Source organism: Ranitomeya variabilis, chromosome 1 (assembly GCF_051348905.1).
Source record: "Ranitomeya variabilis isolate aRanVar5 chromosome 1, aRanVar5.hap1, whole genome shotgun sequence".
Classification (NCBI taxonomy): Eukaryota; Metazoa; Chordata; class Amphibia; order Anura; family Dendrobatidae; genus Ranitomeya; species Ranitomeya variabilis.
Window position 1 is genome coordinate 1,012,708,499 of NC_135232.1, and position 18,177 is coordinate 1,012,726,675.

The 18,177-nt window shown below is 45.3% G+C and overlaps 1 protein-coding gene across 1 annotated transcript in view; it reads left to right on the plus strand.

Annotated features, from left to right (window-relative positions):
* The first annotated feature begins 54 nt into the window (after positions 1-54).
* Positions 55-18,177, plus strand: part of NEIL3 (nei like DNA glycosylase 3) — a 54,453-nt gene continuing 36,330 nt past the window's right edge. Inside the window, exons 1-4 of the mRNA XM_077279541.1 lie at positions 55-241; positions 13,625-13,752; positions 15,498-15,632; positions 17,350-17,563. Of these exons, the coding sequence (XP_077135656.1) occupies positions 140-241; positions 13,625-13,752; positions 15,498-15,632; positions 17,350-17,563 (579 nt within the window). The 5' untranslated portion in view covers positions 55-139. The remainder of the gene's footprint in view (positions 242-13,624; positions 13,753-15,497; positions 15,633-17,349; positions 17,564-18,177) is intronic.

Genomic DNA, 18,177 nt, shown 5'->3' on the forward strand with positions numbered 1-18,177 from the left:
AGTTACCCAATGGAAAGTTTGTATACACTTTCCACTTGCTCACTCTGCGCCAATCAGGAGAGTGAGGGGCGGTGTTTGCGATCCCGGCTGCCGCCACATTTTGAATACCTGGAGCGGAGCGGTGACAGCTGTCCTCGCCATGGTGGAGGGTCCGGGCTGCACGCTGAACGGGGAGAAGATCCGGGCTCGGGTGGCTCGGGGACAGCGTGTGCAGGCCGTGCGGGGGAGTGCGGGAGGCACGGTAACGGCCATGTAATGTGTGTGCGGCGCACGGGGTAACATGTCCGGGCACAGTCTGCTGGTGCCCGTGCTGGGCCGGGTGGGCTCTTATTTGGGGCTGACGTTGGTTTTTTATTTCTTTTTCTCTGAAACTTACAGGTTTAACCACAAGAATACATTAATGAGACACAAACCAGCGAGGAGCAGCTACAACTATAAACCTGGCGCAGAAATGGGCATCAGAGTGGGCACTGAGGGGCGGCATGGAAAGGGTTCAATGACACTGATCTCCCACCATTCCATAGATAGTGATGAGATGACCCCCATCAAATTCCAGTTGCTCCCCCATTCCTCACCCGAGTTTAACCCCTTAATGACCGGGCCACTTTTTACAATTCTGACCACTGTCACTAAGGCCGGTTTCACACGTCAGTGATTCCGGTACGTGAGGTGACAGTTTCCTCACGTACCGGAGACACTGACACACGTAGACCCATAAAAATCAATGCATCTGTGCAGATGTCATTGATTTTTTGCGGACCGTGTCTCCGTGTGCCAAACACGGAGACATGTCAGTGTTCGTGGGAGCGCACGTTTTACACGGACCCAATAGAGTCAATGGGTCCGCGTAAAACACGGACCTCACACGGACATTCTCCGTCTGGGGTCCGTGTGCGTGCCGGAGACAGCGCTACAGTAAGCGCTGTCCCCCCCACATGGTGCTGAAGCCGGTATTCATATCTTCCCTGTAGCAGCGTTTGCTATAGAGAAAATATGAAGAATAGTGTTAAAAATAAAGATCCATGTGTCATGTCCAATCATGAATAGTCGGCTCCGCCCCTATGGGAGGTGGAGCCACATATTCATGACTGTAAATGATCGGCCCCACGTGACCGCATGCAGGAGAAGCCGCGGCCAGACCAGGAAGCAGCGAGGGAGCGGGTAAGTATTTTCTGACCAGCGGGGGGGCGGCGGACACATAGATCTTTATTTTAAACACTATTCTTCATATTTTCTCTACAGCAAACGTTGCTGCAGGGAAGATATGAATCGCAGCTTCAGCACCATGCAGAGTGGGTACCACACGCTCCGTGTGGTACCCACTCGCCATACGGGCGGCACACGTGTGCCGCACGTATGGCCTCCGTGAGTTCCCAGGCACACGGACACGGATAACTCCGGTACCGATTTATTCCGGTACCGGAATTATCTGGACGTGTGGGACAGCCCTAATTGTGGTTTTAGCTCTGGAACGCTTCAACGGATCCCGGTGATTCTGAGATTGTTTTTTTTCGTGACATATTGTACTTCATGATAATGGTAAAACTTCTTCTATATAACTTGCGTTTATGTATGAAAATAAAAAAATTTGGCTAACATTTTGCAATTTTCAAACTTTTAATATTTTTGCCCTTAAAGGGAATCTGTCACCCCATTTTTTGCCTATAATCTGGGGCCACCGCCATCAGGGGCTTATCTACAACATTCAGTAAGCCCCCCGATGAATCCTGAAAGATAAGAAAAACAAGTTAGATTCTACTCACCCAGGGGCGGTCCAGTCCGATGGGCGTCGCGGTCCTATCTGGCGCCTCCCATCTTCATACAATGTCGTCTTCTTTGCTTCCTGTCGCGGCTCTGGCGCAGACGTACTGATTTGCCCTGTTGAGGGCAGAGTAAAGTACTACAGTGCGCAGGCATCGGGCCTCTCTGGCCTTACTTTATAATTTTTATCTAAGGGGGTGACAAAAGTTTTTTTTATCACTGTGAAGGGGTCTATCACAGAGATCAAAATGAAACAATAGGAAAAATCTATTGTCGGGTACCGGCCAGCAGACCTCGGTGGGCGCACTGCGCCTGCGCCCTTCATTTTCTTCCAGGAAGATGACGTGGAGGGCCCGGGGGACAGAGTAGGAGGATTTGGGGATGCGGGGGTCTCGGGGGACCCCATTTTTCTCTCCTGGTATGCTTGATCATATCAGAGAGAAATAAATGGAAAATCAGACTTTTTTTTTGTGATCACCGTTATTCACTGAATTAAGTGATCGCAATACTTGGGACTGTAAAAACCAACCCGAATCATGTTCTCCAGGGTCTCAACTACCCCCAGTAGCCATGACTCCTGGAGATTTTCCGACGCTGGGGGGGAGATATACACTTATTTCTCAGCATCATTAAAAAGCAGCACTGAGGAATAAGGCCCCTTATCTGCTGCTATTAAAAGGCATATCGACAGTCGTTAAGGGGTTAAAGAATCAGTCAAGATACTCAAATCAATAAACAATAGTCATTGCCCATTTTGATGCCAGGAGCTCACTTTTATATAGCGCATCAATATTTGTTTGTTGGCAAAGTTAGATCAGTAACCCAAAGTCATTGTCTGGCCTTGGGTTACAAGCCAAGTCTGCAGTCAGGGGCGTAGCGACAGTATTCACAGCTGCGACAGGACTCGGACGCACATCCAGTTGAAGTGTATTGCGGTGCACAGACCAGTTGGGTACATGTGCGATAATACACTCTGCCGGCCAATTCGAGGCCAGCAGCTGACATCTGCGTAGACATGATTGGGTGCATGGCAGTGACGTCATGTGCTCTCGTTGCACACCAAAGTCAGCTGCCGGCTTAAGCAGAGGACGCCACACAACATGGAAGGGAAGATGATTTTTTGTTTTAAATCAGTGGTCATACTAGTATATGGATGACTATGGGGTGCATTATACTTTAAGGGTGACTATGGGCTGTGCATTATTCTTCATGGTTGACTGGGCTGGGCATTCTGCTAATATGGGTGACTATGGGCTGGGAATTCTGCTAATATGGGTGACTGGGCTGGGCATTCTACTAATATGGGTGACTGGGCTGAGCATTCTAATATGGGAGACTATGGGCTGGGCATTCTAGTATGGGTGACTATGGGCTGGGCATTCTAGTATGGGTGACTATGGGCTGAGCATTCTAGTATGGGTGACTATGGGCTGAGCATTCTAATATGGGAGACTATGGGCTGGGCATTCTAGTATGGGTGACTATGGGCTGGGCATTCTGCTAATATGGGTGACTATGGGCTGAGCATTCTAGTATGGGTGACTATGGGCTGAGCATTCTAATATGGGAGACTATGGGCTGGACATTCTGCTAATATGGGTGACTATGGGCTGGGCATTCTGCTAATATGGGAGACTATAGGCTCGGCATTCTGCTAATATGGGAGACTATGGGCTGGGCATTCTGCTAATATGGGAGGCTGGGCATTCTGCTGATATGGGAGACTATGGGCTGACCATTCTAATATGGGAGACTATGGGCTGGACATTCTGCTAATATGGGTGACTGGGCTGACCATTCTAATATGGGTGACTATGGGCTGGACATTCTGCTAATATGGGTGACTATGGACTGGGCATTCTGCTGATATGGGAGACTATGGGCTGAGCATTCTAATATGGGAGACTATGGGCTGGACATTCTGCTAATATGGGTGACTATGGACTGAGCATTCTAATATGGGAGACTATGGGCTGGACATTCTGCTAATATGGGTGACTATGGACTGGGCATTCTGCTAATATGGGTGACTATGGACTGGGCATTCTGCTAATATGGGTGACTATGGGCTGAGCATTCTAGTATGGGTGACTATGGGCTGGGCATTCTGCTAATATGGGTGACTATGGGCTGAGCATTCTAGTATGGGTGACTATGGGCTGGGCATTCTGCTAATATGGGTGACTATGGGCTGAGCATTCTAGTATGGGTGACTATGGGCTGGGCATTCTGCTAATATGGGTGACTATGGGCTGAGCATTCTAGTATGGGTGACTATGGGCTGGGCATTCTGCTAATATTGGAGACTATGGGCTGGGCATTCTGCTAATATGGGAGGCTGGGCATTCTGCTGATATGGGAGACTATGGGCTGAGCATTCTAATATGGGAGACTATGGGCTGGACATTCTGCTAATATGGGTGACTATGGGCTGGGCATTCTGCTGATATGGGAGACTGGGCTGGGCATTCTGCTGATATGGGAGACTATGGGCTGAGCATTCTAATATGGGAGACTATGGGCTGGGCATTCTGCTAATATGGGTGACTGGGCTGAGCATTCTAGTATGGGTGACTATGGGCTGGGCATTCTGCTAATATGGGTGACTATGGGATGAGCATTCTAGTATGGGTGACTATGGGCTGGGCATTCTGCTAATATGGGTGACTATGGGATGAGCATTCTAGTATGGGTAACTATGGGCTGGGCATTCTGCTAATATGGGTGACTATGGGCTGAGCATTCTAGTATGGGTGACTATGGGCTGGGCATTCTGCTAATATGGGTGACTATGGGCTGAGCATTCTAGTATGGGTGACTATGGGCTGGGCATTCTGCTAATATGGGTGACTATGGGCTGAGCATTCTAGTATGGGTGACTATGGGCTGGGCATTCTGCTAATATGGGTGACTATGGGCTGATCATTCTAGTATGGGTGACTATGGGCTGGACATTCTGCTAATATGGGTGACTATGGACTGGGCATTCTGCTGATATGGGAGACTATGGGCTGAGCATTCTAATATGGGAGACTATGGGCTGAGCATTCTAATATGGGAGACTATGGGCTGGACATTCTGCTAATATGGGTGACTATGGACTGAGCATTCTAATATGGGAGACTATGGGCTGGACATTCTGCTAATATGGGTGACTATGGACTGGGCATTCTGCTAATATGGGTGACTATGGACTGGGCATTCTGCTAATATTGGTGACTATGGGCTGAGCATTCTAGTATGGGTGACTGGGCTGGGCATTCTGCTAATATGGGTGACTATGGGCTGAGCATTCTAGTATGGGTGACTATGGGCTGGGCATTCTGCTAATATGGGTGACTATGGGCTGAGCATTCTAGTATGGGTGACTATGGGCTGGGCATTCTGCTAATATGGGTGACTATGGACTGGGCATTCTGCTAATATGGGTGACTATGGACTGAGCATTCTAATATGGGAGACTATGGGCTGGACATTCTGCTAATATGGGTGACTATGGACTGGGCATTCTGCTAATATGGGTGACTATGGACTGGGCATTCTGCTAATATGGGTGACTATGGGCTGATCATTCTAGTATGGGTGACTATGGGCTGGACATTCTGCTAATATGGGTGACTATGGACTGGGCATTCTGCTGATATGGGAGACTATGGGCTGAGCATTCTAATATGGGAGACTATGGGCTGAGCATTCTAATATGGGAGACTATGGGCTGAGCATTCTAATATGGGAGACTATGGGCTGGACATTTTGCTAATATGGGTGACTATGGACTGAGCATTCTAATATGGGAGACTATGGGCTGGACATTCTGCTAATATGGGTGACTATGGACTGGGCATTCTGCTAATATGGGTGAATATGGACTGGGCATTCTGCTAATATGGGTGACTATGGGCTGGGCATTCTAGTATGGGTGACTATGGGCTGGGCATTCTGCTAATATGGGTGACTGTGGGCTGAGCATTCTAGTATTGGTGACTATGGGCTGGGCATTCTGCTAATATGGGTGACTATGGGCTGAGCATTCTAGTATGGGTGACTATGGACTGGGCATTCTGCTAATATGGGTGACTATGGGCTGAGCATTCTAGTATGGGTGACTATGGGCTGGGCATTCTGCTAATATGGGTGACTATGGGCTGAGCATTCTAGTATGGGTGACTATGGACTGGGCATTCTGCTAATATGGGTGACTATGGGCTGAGCATTCTAGTATAGGTGACTATGGGCTGGGCATTCTTCTAATATGGGTGACTATGGGCTGAGCATTCTAGTATGGGTGACTATGGACTGGGCATTCTGCTAATATGGGTGACTATGGACTGAGCATTCTAATATGGGAGACTATGGGCTGGACATTCTGCTAATATGGGTGACTATGGACTGGGCATTCTGCTAATATGGGTGACTATGGACTGGGCATTCTGCTAATATGGGTGACTATGGGCTGATCATTCTAGTATGGGTGACTATGGGCTTGACATTCTGCTAATATGGGTGACTATGGACTGGGCATTCTGCTGATATGGGAGACTATGGGCTGAGCATTCTAATATGGGAGACTATGGGCTGAGCATTCTAATATGGGAGACTATGGGCTGAGCATTCTAATATGGGAGACTATGGGCTGGACATTTTGCTAATATGGGTGACTATGGACTGAGCATTCTAATATGGGAGACTATGGGCTCGACATTCTGCTAATATGGGTGACTATGGACTGGGCATTCTGCTAATATGGGTGACTATGGACTGGGCATTCTGCTAATATGGGTGACTATGGGCTGAGCATTCTAGTATGGGTGACTATGGGCTGGGCATTCTGCTAATATGGGTGACTATGGGCTGAGCATTCTAGTATTGGTGACTATGGGCTGGGCATTCTGCTAATATGGGTGACTATGGGCTGAGCATTCTAGTATGGGTGACTATGGACTGGGCATTCTGCTAATATGGGTGACTATGGGCTGAGCATTCTAGTATGGGTGACTATGGGCTGGGCATTCTGCTAATATGGGTGACTATGGTCTGAGCATTCTAGTATGGGTGACTATGGGCTGGGCATTCTGCTAATATGGGTGACTATGGACTGGGCATTCTGCTAATATGGGTGACTATGGGCTGGGCATTCTGCTAATATGGGTGACTATGGGCTGGACATTCTGCTAATGTGGGTGACTATGGGCCCGGGCATTCTGCTAATGTAGGTGACTATGGGCTTGGGCATTCTGCTAATATGGGTGACTATGGGCCCGGGCATTCTGCTAATATGGGTGACTATGGGCTGGGCATTCTGCTAATATGGGAGACTATGGGCTGGGCATTCTGAAATATGGGAGGCTGGGCATTCTAATATGGTAGACTATGGGCTGAGCATTCTAATATGGGAGACTATGGGCTGTACATTCTGCTAATATGGGTGACTATGGGCTGGGCATTCTGCTAATATGGGTGACTATGGGCTGTACATTCTGCTAATATGGGGGACTATGGGCTGGGCATTCTGCTAATATGGGTGACTATGGACTGGACATTCTGCTAATATGGGTGACTATGGGCTGGGCATTCTGCTAAAATGGGTGACTAGACTGGGCATTCTGCTAATATGGGTGACTATAGACTGGGCATTCTGCTAATATGGGTGACTATGGGCTGGGCATTCTGCTAATATGGGTGACTATGGGCTGGGCATTCTGCTAATATGGGTGACTATGGGCTGGACATTCTGCTAATATGGGAGACTATGGGCTGGGCATTCTGCTAATATGGGTGACTGTGGGCTGAGCATTCTAGTATGGGTGACTATGGGCTGGGCCTTCTGCTAATGTGGGTGACTATGGGCCCGGGCATTCTGCTAATGTAGGTGACTATGGGCTTGGGTATTCTGCTAATATGGGTGACTATGGGCCCGGGCATTCTGCTAATATGGGTGACTATGGGCTGGGCCTTCTGCTAATATGGGTGACTATGGGCCCGGGCATTCTGCTAATGTGGGTGACTATGGGCCCGGGCATTCTGCTAATATGGGTGACTATGGGCAGGGCCTTCTGTTAATGTTGGTTACTATGGGCCTGGGCCTTCTGCTAATGTGAGTGACTATGGGCCCGGGCCTTCTGCTAATATGGGTGACTATGGGCCCGGGCATTCTGCTAATATGGGTGACTATGGGCTGGGCCTTCTGCTAATATGGGTGACTCTGGGCCCGGGCCTTCTGCTAATGTGGGTGACTATGGGCCCGGGCCTTCTGCTAATATGGGTGGCTATGGGCTGAGCATTCTGCTAATATGGGAGACTATGGGCTGAGCATTCTAATATGGGAGACTATGGGCTGTACATTCTGCTAATATGGGTGACTATGGACTGTGCATTCTGCTAATATGGGTGACTATGGGCTGGGCATTCTGCTAATATGGGTGACTATGGGCTGAGCATTCTGCTAATATGGGAGACTATGGGCTGAGCATTCTGCTAATATGGGAGACTATGGGCTGGGCATTCTGCTAATATGGGAGACTATGGGCTGGGCATTCTGCTAATATGGGAGGCTGGGCATTCTAATATGGGAGACTATGGGCTGAGCATTTTAATATGGGAGACTATGGGCTGTACATTCTGCTAATATGGGTGACTATAGACTGGGCATTCTGCTAATATGGGTGACTATGGGCTGGGCATTCTGCTAATATGGGAGACTATGGGCTGAGCATTCTGCTAATATGGGAGACTATGGGCTGAGCATTCTGCTAATATGGGAGACTATGGGCTGGGCATTCTGCTAATATGGGAGACTATGGGCTGGGCATTCTGCTAATATGGGTGACTGTGGGCTGGGCATTCTGCTAATATGGGTGACTGTGGGCTGAGCATTCTAGTATGGGTGACTATGGGCCCGGGCATTCTGCTAATGTAGGTGACTATGGGCCTGGGCATTCTGCTAATGTAGGTGACTATGGGCCTGGGCATTCTGCTAATATGGGTGACTATGGGCCCGGGCATTCTGCTAATATGGGTGACTATGGGCTGGGCCTTCTGCTAATATGGGTGACTATGGGCCCGGGCATTCTGCTAATGTGGGTGACTATGGGCCCGGGCCTTCTGCTAATATGGGCCCGGGCATTCTGCTAATATGGGTGACTATGGGTTGGGCCTTCTGCTAATATGGGTGACTATGGGCTGGGCCTTCTGCTAATATGGGTGACTCTGGGCCCGGGCCTTCTGCTAATGTGGGTGACTATGGGCCCGGGCCTTCTGCTAATGTGGGTGACTATGGGCTGGGCATTCTAATATTATTATTTATTTATATAGCACCATTAATTCCATGGTGCTGTACATGAAAAAAGGGGTTACATACAGAGTTATAGATATCGTTAACAGTAAACAAATTTACAGTGACAGACTGGTACAGAGGGGAGAGGACCCAGTCCTTGCGGACTTACATTCTAATGTGGGTGACTATGGGCTGGGCAGTATATTATATGGAGGACTATGGGGGGTGCATTATACCTTACTATTTTTTATGTTGTTGGGTGGAAGGGGCCCAATGAGAACTTCGGCTATGGGGCCTCAGGACTACTGTCTATGCCCCTGGTGAGTATAAAGGTTTATTTTCTTTCATACATTAAAGAACAGCGGAAGAATGGGGGACATATGTCAAGATAGCGGATACATATATCAGGATGGGGCCCAGTATAAGAGGCAGGGCCAGGATGAGGGACATATATATCAGGATGGGGAATAGATATAGATGTAAAATGTATTCAGGATGGGGGGGGGGGGTGTCCAAATCACGTATCATGACCCATCAGACTCTGGTTATGCCACTGTCTCTTCTATGTGACTGCAGACTTGTGAATTCTCACATCGCACGCACTGTGAGCATTCCCCGGTGCAGCGGCATGAGCGGCGGGCGTGTGACCACGAGTATGTTATTTGCATAATTTCGGCCACATTCTGTCTGGCCTCGCTCAATTTCCTTGCATTAAGCAAAGCCACACCCATTTAGTCGTCACGTGACAGCACGTGTGCAAATCACATCCTTGCGATCACATGCCCGGCACCGGAGAATCCTCCCAGTTAGCAGTGCATGCGATGGAAGGATTCACAAGTCTGCAGTCACATAGAGCGGCTTAAGCCTGGCCAATTCCTTTAACCCTAAAAGAAATCACTTATTCAATTCAGTACAAAGTTGCAACTTACCAACTTCGATGCCAGCTTTTTTGATCAGTAGCCACTCAGGCCAGCCTGAAAGTAAACGGATTTGATGTGGATCTTCCTGTTTAGTGCTGCTGTTGTGAGATCAGTGGCCCAAGGTCATTTAATACTTTAAAAAACACCAGTTACTTAGCCACTCTTCACACATTTGAATATTTTCCCGCTTTGATGCCCAGGACCCATTTGGGCCAGGCTGCAGTGACCTGAATTTGATGCGGGCCATCACTATGTATGTAATGGTGGTGTGAGATCAGTGGCCAAAAAGGCATTTAACCCCTGAAAAACATCAGCTACTTATTAAAATCTGTGAAAAGTGGCTATTTGCCCTCTTGCCATGCCAGTTCTGATGCCCAAGTCCAATGTGGGCCAGGCTGGAGGGACCTGAATTTGATGCGGGGCAACACTGTGTATGTAATGGTGGTGTGAGATCAGTGGCCCAATGTCATTTAACCCTTTCAATAACGCCCTTCAGTGCCCACTTTGATGCCAGTTTTATAATTTTTGAAGCTGCCAGTACGTGTTTGCACCTCAGGGCTCCTTGTTGTATTGTATTTTTGTTGTTACAGCTGTAAAAAACAGGAAAAAATAGATTGCTAAGAAACTTCTGAATAAGAAACCAACTCCAGCATCGCTTCTTACTCGCTGAGCCGTCACGTCCCTGCTCCGCCTCGTTCTGTCCATATAGGAGGAGCTGGGTAAAACCGATGAGGAAAAAAAACTCCAAAAGGCACAAAATTTTCACTCAACAAGTTGCTGAAAAATTTAGCGAGTTATCAAAATGGCTTACACCAGAATTCTGACAAAGACACTTGGAGGAGAAAATATTAAAATCAATAAATCATAATGGTCGCCGTAGTTTTTAACCCTTGCACTTAGCGCTTTAGGGTAATACAGGCATCATTAGGCGGCGGATAAAGCGCTCCTCAGACCTACAGGTGCATCTCATGTCGGGCCCCCTCTAACATGTAACTTAGGGCCTGACAGGTAATGGCGCCTCCATATGTCGTACTGCTCGATGGCTGTATTGTCACCCATTGCTATACGATGACGGCAGTGAGGGATCTATGTATGGCCGCATTGGAGAGCGGATCACCGGGGAGGCATCTGTGCCATGTATGGGGCATCCAGGAGAGCAGATATCTGCGCTTCTGGGATATTTCAGTAATATTAATGCTGTTTTAATAGTGCAGATTTTCGTCGCCTTTTCTTCCATTTCCCCTTACAACGCCTCCTTTTCCCTCGCAGTCATTTCCCGTTTTAAATTGTATTTAAAGTGATGTCGACTTCATCTTTTAATTACAGATTTGTGCTCAGCCCTGAAACGAGGTAATTGACCATGGAGTATCCGGGAGCATATGCCAATGGTGGCGGTATAATTACCTGGCCGCAGATGAGCGCTGCCGTCCATTAGTGACACCGGCAGCTCCTTTTTACTTATTATCCTTTTCTTATTTGCTGTCCGGGTTTTTTTTCTCCGTCTCGTCCAGGCGCTGACTGCGATGTAGACTTTTACATGTCACAACGCCAACGTTCAGCCTGTGCCGTTATTCATCGATGCCGTTGTACCCCTCCTAGAGATTTGGGGAGCATTTTGTTCTATGGCAGTGAGATGTTGTTTTTTTTAAGAGATTTTGTTACATTAAATTATTAAAATAAATATTCCAGTGATCTGTTCTCAGATAGAACGGTGCTGGTTAAAAGGGGTCATTTCACTGTGAAAGTGCTCTTGGGGACAATCTAGGGGCTATCAATATGGTGGAGGGGATGATAACAGACGAGGCTATACATTCTGACTGTGCTGCTTATTAGGGTTCCTGTCATGGCTGCAGGGAGAGCTTAGAGACCTTGTTATCCTACGCGAAAAAAATTTGCATTTCTACCACACTGTATCTTCTAGTATATAGAATATTAACAAGGTGACCTATCTGGTTGGATAAATGGCTGTGGCTGCTGCCATGTTCTTCCCTAAATCACGCCTGCTGAGCGTTCCCATATGTTTCTATCAGTGACCTTTGCAGAATCACAAGCTTTTATTTTTCTTCTCAATTCCTAAAAGACTTAAAGGGTCTAGTGAAATGGCATAAATAAGGCCGTGCGCTTAATGAGCTGTGCGGCTCCTCCGGCTGCTGTGCCTCAGTGGAGGCTGCGCTGGTCCGATTTATGGGGTTCCTGTCTGGTACCAAATCCCTTGGAAAGTAGAATCCTCTTCAGATCGGTCACAAAAGATTTGTGGCTCTGGGGGGATATTCATTTCTGTACAAACACCCTCTATTCATTCAGAAACTGGATCGCTGATTTAAAGGGAATGTCCAGCTGGTGAAAGCAAAAAACATATATGTATATATGTGCACGCTAAAATACTTGCAGTAACAAAGGTACCCTAATGTTAAAATATCGAATCCGGCCACAGCAGCGGTACTTCCCGTGGAATTTTTTCCCTTGGACTGCTAATGCGAAGATCTGGCAGATCTATGGAAATAAGCAGTCAGCCCCATTCACACACACAGCCCTGGCCATGTGCTGCCAATGGAAACGCTCCTGGGTAAAATCCATGCCAGAAGGGGAGTACTTTGAATCTTCACTAATACCTGGGGATCGGGGCACCTCTGTTAAAGGGTCCCCCCCCCCCCCCCCCGACCCAGGTCAGAAAACTGCAGCCTCACATTATTTAATGGCAGCTACTGGGTTCTGCACCATTCACTTGTATGGGAATGTGCGGCTGCTGGGTTCTGACCCAAACGCTGCTTATATATCTGGCAATCACAAGGGCAGATTTCCACTGATTTCTTGTTGATGACCTATCGTTTGCATAAGGTCATCAGTTTTTTTTGTTTTTTTTTTAGTCCAGAACATCCCATTTTAATTAATCTTTGAGTAGATATGATTTTTTTTTCAAGCTGGACGTCCCTTTTAAGCCCCTGATCTACCCACTACTCCATAAGATAGAGCGTGCTAGAGATCCCGTCACCTTTGTTAATTGAACTATAGGAATAAATTATAGATCTTTATATTTTGAAAACACAAGATGTTGTTTTTCAACTGGACCCCCCTCAAAAAACACTGGTACGTAAAAAAAAAAAAATGGAGGGCTTGATTGTGGATATCTTGGTTTGGTCCACTCTTATTGAATTGAGTTCCACCAAACAGGAAAATATTTATAAAAAAAAAGTTCCATAGCCTACGATGTGGGTCCGTGAACATAGATGATGTGAGCAGGGCCGAGACACAGCTCTATAACAATGTAGTTTATGAAGGCATGAGTTAGCCCTGGTTACCCTAGCTGGTCCTCCACAAAGGGGAACACGTCTATATAGAATTGACAGGTCCTGTAAAGTATGATGCGGTTTTATGTCAGGTCTTATATATAGTAAATGTGCAGTAACTCTTCAGAAAAACACTCTAACCATGCAAACGGGTCAATCGAGAGGGAGGACACCAGATCCATGGCAAAAACATACGGTTCCTGCTGCTTCTGTACTTGTAACTTTATGGAAGACAGAATCTCAATTGGGAGATCTCACTTTCTCTGCTACAGATTAAATGTTCTGTTTTTAGAAGAGGCACAAAATTAACTGTTTTATTTGGATTTCAAAAATACTATTTTAATTTTTTTTTTTTTTTTTTCTTCACTGTTTTTTACTGACAGAAATCAGCCACCAATGCGGCCCCTGACTCAAATAGCGGTGTTCTCCAGTCTTTGGTTTCGTGCAACTTTACTGGGGTGGAAACTTTAGGAAAAGAACTATTCATGTACTTTGGACTGAAGGCCTTACGGTAAGATATTTAATGTTTTCATCTGTTTATAAAGCCTTCTAATGTTGTTATGAATTCACGTCCATCCAAACCTTTAGGCTGTGTGCCCACGTTGCGTTTTTTATGTTTTTTTTGCCACAGCAGAAACACTTAAAAAACACTTAAAAACTGCATTCCCATGCAATCCTATGGGATTCCACAGTTGCTTTGCCCATGCTGTGGATTTTCCCGCTGCGGAATCGCATAGCGGTAAAATCCACAGCATGTTCAATATTTCTGCGGAATCGCAAAAGGCAAAAAAACAATGCTTTTTTTAGAAAATAGCTTTCCTTGTCTGACAGTGCCAAACATAAAAAAAAAATATATAAATAGAATTAAATAGAATATCCATGTAATCATACTGACCTGAAAGAAAAAAAACCTCAAAAACAATTCCTGAATTGCTGGTTTTTGTTCATTCTACCTCCCAAAAATCGGAATAGAAAGTGATAAAAAAAAACAGCTGACAGCAGCAAAACATAAAAAACCCCAATATAAATCAGATATCGCTGTAATCGTACCGACCCGAAGAATAGTCGTCTTATCAATTACACCACACGAGGAGCGGCGTAAAAAAATAAATAAAACCTGCTGTTGATTTATTCATTCTGCCACCCAAAGATCACAGTAAGGCTTAGTTGACATGTATCCTGCGCTCTTTGCTAAGTGCTTACACCAGAGTTACCTTGTAAATCTCTGAAATCCGTGATTCAGACGCAACCCCTGAGAAAAGATTCCCTATATTTAGGCAGATGGAGACACTGGATGCTTTCTGGCCTACGATCCATCGATCACATGGAGTGATTGCAGACTAGTGTTCTTAGGCCAAACATCCCATTTAAGTGCGTCCCAATACTTTTGTCCATATAGTACATGTTTGAATTTGTCTTTCACCTAGCCGGCAATGTGGGGTGCCCCCCTAATGAGTGCCCTTTACTGCCAGATTAAAGGAATTGTCATGTAGCTGTGTGTCCAGTGGACACTTGTCATGTTTGCATTTGCTGTGCTTTTCCTTCTTCTGAGCCGATATATTCTGTTAGAACAGGGCATGTCGTAGTGGGAGAACATCCAGCTTAATTTTTCTCTCTGAGTGATGACCTGTTGAGTTGCTTGGTAAGTGCATAAGTTTCCAGCGGAGGCGGCTAGTAACAAATACTTTATCCAGCACCCCGATCACCTCCACTCCATGTAATATATTGCTTCTTGCGGCAGAGCAGCCTTCAGTTCCATCTTTATTTTGTAAAACAAACAAGTCTTCAGGAGGCTCCATGTAGCCGAGCGTCTGCACAGTGACCTTGGATAAATATTTAAAGATCGAGAAAACAAGATAATTTAATTGTAAATAATTCAATGTTTTCAGTAAACACAAACATCAATACTCTGTTGTCTTCAGTACGAGTATACAAGGCTGGGCGCAATGCCTTTTTAATGTTTTTTTTTTTTTTTTTTTTTAAAGTGCCTTTTAACTTCACCTCTGCCGGTCACAGGACTTGCTGAACTTCTGAAATCAGAACTGCAATGACCCATACATTCAACTTACATGGAAGTAATAGTCTTTGTCGCTTTCTAGAAGAGACCTATATAAAATGTTTTGTAACTTAACTTGCATACCTCATGCCAAGAAAATGACCCGCTAATGAGCTGGCCAGTTTTATCTACTGCTCGTACGCTTTTCCCAAGTCGCTTGCAGCTATAATCACACTTAATGTCCTGTTGTTCCATTGTAGAATCCATTTTGGAATGAATGGATCAATGCGCATTAATCCAGCAGAGAAGACGGATAGAAGTGGAGCTCCAGCCGCTCTGGAAGTGCAGCTCACCAAGGACTTGATTTGCTTCTTTGACTCCAGAGTAGATGTCAGGTAAATCTGTGGCTCCGTCGTCTATTGTAAATTGCTCTGTAGGAAGAGGATATAGAAAAAAATGTTGCTAATCTTCTAATACCTTATTTTTTGTGTTGGATCAGGTAGGTTTGTGGAGCTTCCAGTGTTGTGTATGGTGTAATGATGCATCTGATTGCTGGATACTGATTTAGCAGAGCTGCATTTTTCATTGACGGAGAACAGTCGTCATATTAATATCACTGGTGGTAAATGTCTCAGCGCTGCCGCAGTAATAAACCTGTATAAACAGAAATTACTTGAAGGGAACTTGTCAGCGGGATTTAACCCTATAAGCCAATTACGCTGCTGCATGTTACTTTCTAAACTGATCGCAGTTGTTTAGAAAAAGTTCCCTACGCTTTATCAAACACGGCCATTTAATATTGTTGTGCCCGACATGCTAATGACTTTGACTAGTCCAAGAGTCGAGCACCCATCACTCTGCTATTTTTTTCCCATTCTGCCAAAATTATGGCCACGGATTAGCTTCATGAACGGTATGGACAGTAACCCGAACTTTGGGAAGAAGCTGTTTGCTCCTGGCTATGAGTGTTCTTGGCTCACTCTGCATGTGCCCCAGAAAGGAACATGAATATTTGTGCTTTAAATGAAGAATAATCCAGTTCAGGTTTGAAAACGTGTTATTTTGCACAATCAAAAATAAAAAAAATCTTGACGTACTACAAGTCTCAAGATTGCTGCTGGTAATGCATATCAGGCCCCCCCCAGCTCCATCTCCATCCTGTGGTCATTTAATCTTCATATTTGGCACAGCTAACAAGCTGCACACACGGCAGTGACCTATTACTACGCAGCGCAACTAAAATAAGTGAGTGCAGTACTTGACATTATCCACTATTGGTATTGTACGTGTATAGACCTGCGCTGTTTTCCTTACAAATCTTTTGTCTTTCTTCTGATCTGACCTTCGCACCTGTAAAAGGACAACCTTGATAAAATCTAATAATACTATAGTTCATTCATTGTACTTAACGGACTGACTCTGCTTTGATCTATCATGGATCCAGCAGTCAGGTTATTTTTTTTCATTAGTGTGAAAAATAACACATCTGCTCTGTATTTATTGTACTGGGTAGCTATGGCTGTGTTGGATTCAAACCACTTCTGCTAGTGGGACAAACTCTCCCGTATGTGGCACTTTCCTATATATACACCTATCACTGTCTACCAACCCACTTAGTTATCTTCAGTCAATGGCCTTCTTCATTACATCCTCTCCCTCCTGCCTCTGGATCAGTAGGCTCGCTCCTAACATTCCCAATTTATGAAAGCCTCAAAAGAAGTATTTCTGCAAGATCTGTGTGACATAACCACAGTTCTGTATACATCCACCCAGTTACCCTTCTCTGCCCATTATACTCATGTAGGCTCACATAGTGGTGGTACATCTTTATTTCATATTCCATATCCTAACTAAATTATAGGGAATTTGAGTATTTCATTGTACATATGGTCATTCTGCCTTTTCATTTAGATTGTAAGTGCCTATAGAGAGGCACACTACTTTTTTTTATATATATATTTGTATAGATTACCAATCATTTTATCTCCTTGTTATTTCTGATAGAAAATGAGTAGAAATATTCATTAAGATACAATTTCTAACATCGCTTTCCAAAATCATGAAGATGAATGGATTAATATTCATCCCCCCCCATTTATTCATTTATTTAAGGAATGCATCAGACTGTAAAGAAAAAGTCCGATCTTTTGAGTCGTTGGATGTCTGCTCCTTCAAGTTCAGTTTCTCTAGAGCAAAGAGTGAGATTAAGATGCAGGGCAGCCGTATGCTCTGTGACGTGCTCCTCGATCAGGCCGTGCTGCCCGGAGTTGGGAACATTATTAAAAATGAAGCACTTTTTGACAGTGGCCTCCATCCAGCCTTTCAGGTAAATTGTGATCATCTCGGCTTCTGGCCTGTGGTTTAATTACATTGTGTTCACAATTATTAGACAAGTGAGTATTTTTACCATATCCTCATTTTTATGCAAATTTTCCAACTCCAAGCTTGTATAAATGTGAATGCTTATTGGGGGAAGCAGGCGAGGTGATGTGCAATTTTGTCATGAGGGAGGGGGTTGCGAAAGGATATCAACTATTTAATTATTTTTTATCACGGTATGCAGAATTATTAGGCAGCTTCTTTTCCTCTGACAAATGGGACAAAAGAGATGGTCAAAAGTCAAAAATTAAGTCTTTACAGAGAGATGCAGCACTCTTGTAATTGCTAAAATATTGGAGCGTAATCACAGAACCATCAAATGTTTTGTTGCAAATTGTCGACAGCATCACAAAAAATCATGTTGAGAAACTAAGCGCACATTAACTGCCAAAGGTTTGACAAGAATCAGATGTGAAGCGAGCAGGAAACCATTATCCTCCAATGCTGTACAAGATGTTCAGTGCTCAGAGACCTGGCCAAGGTAAGGAAGGCAGAAACCCGACCGCCACTGAACAAGACACAGAAGTTAACATTTCAAGACTGGGCAAAGAAATATATATA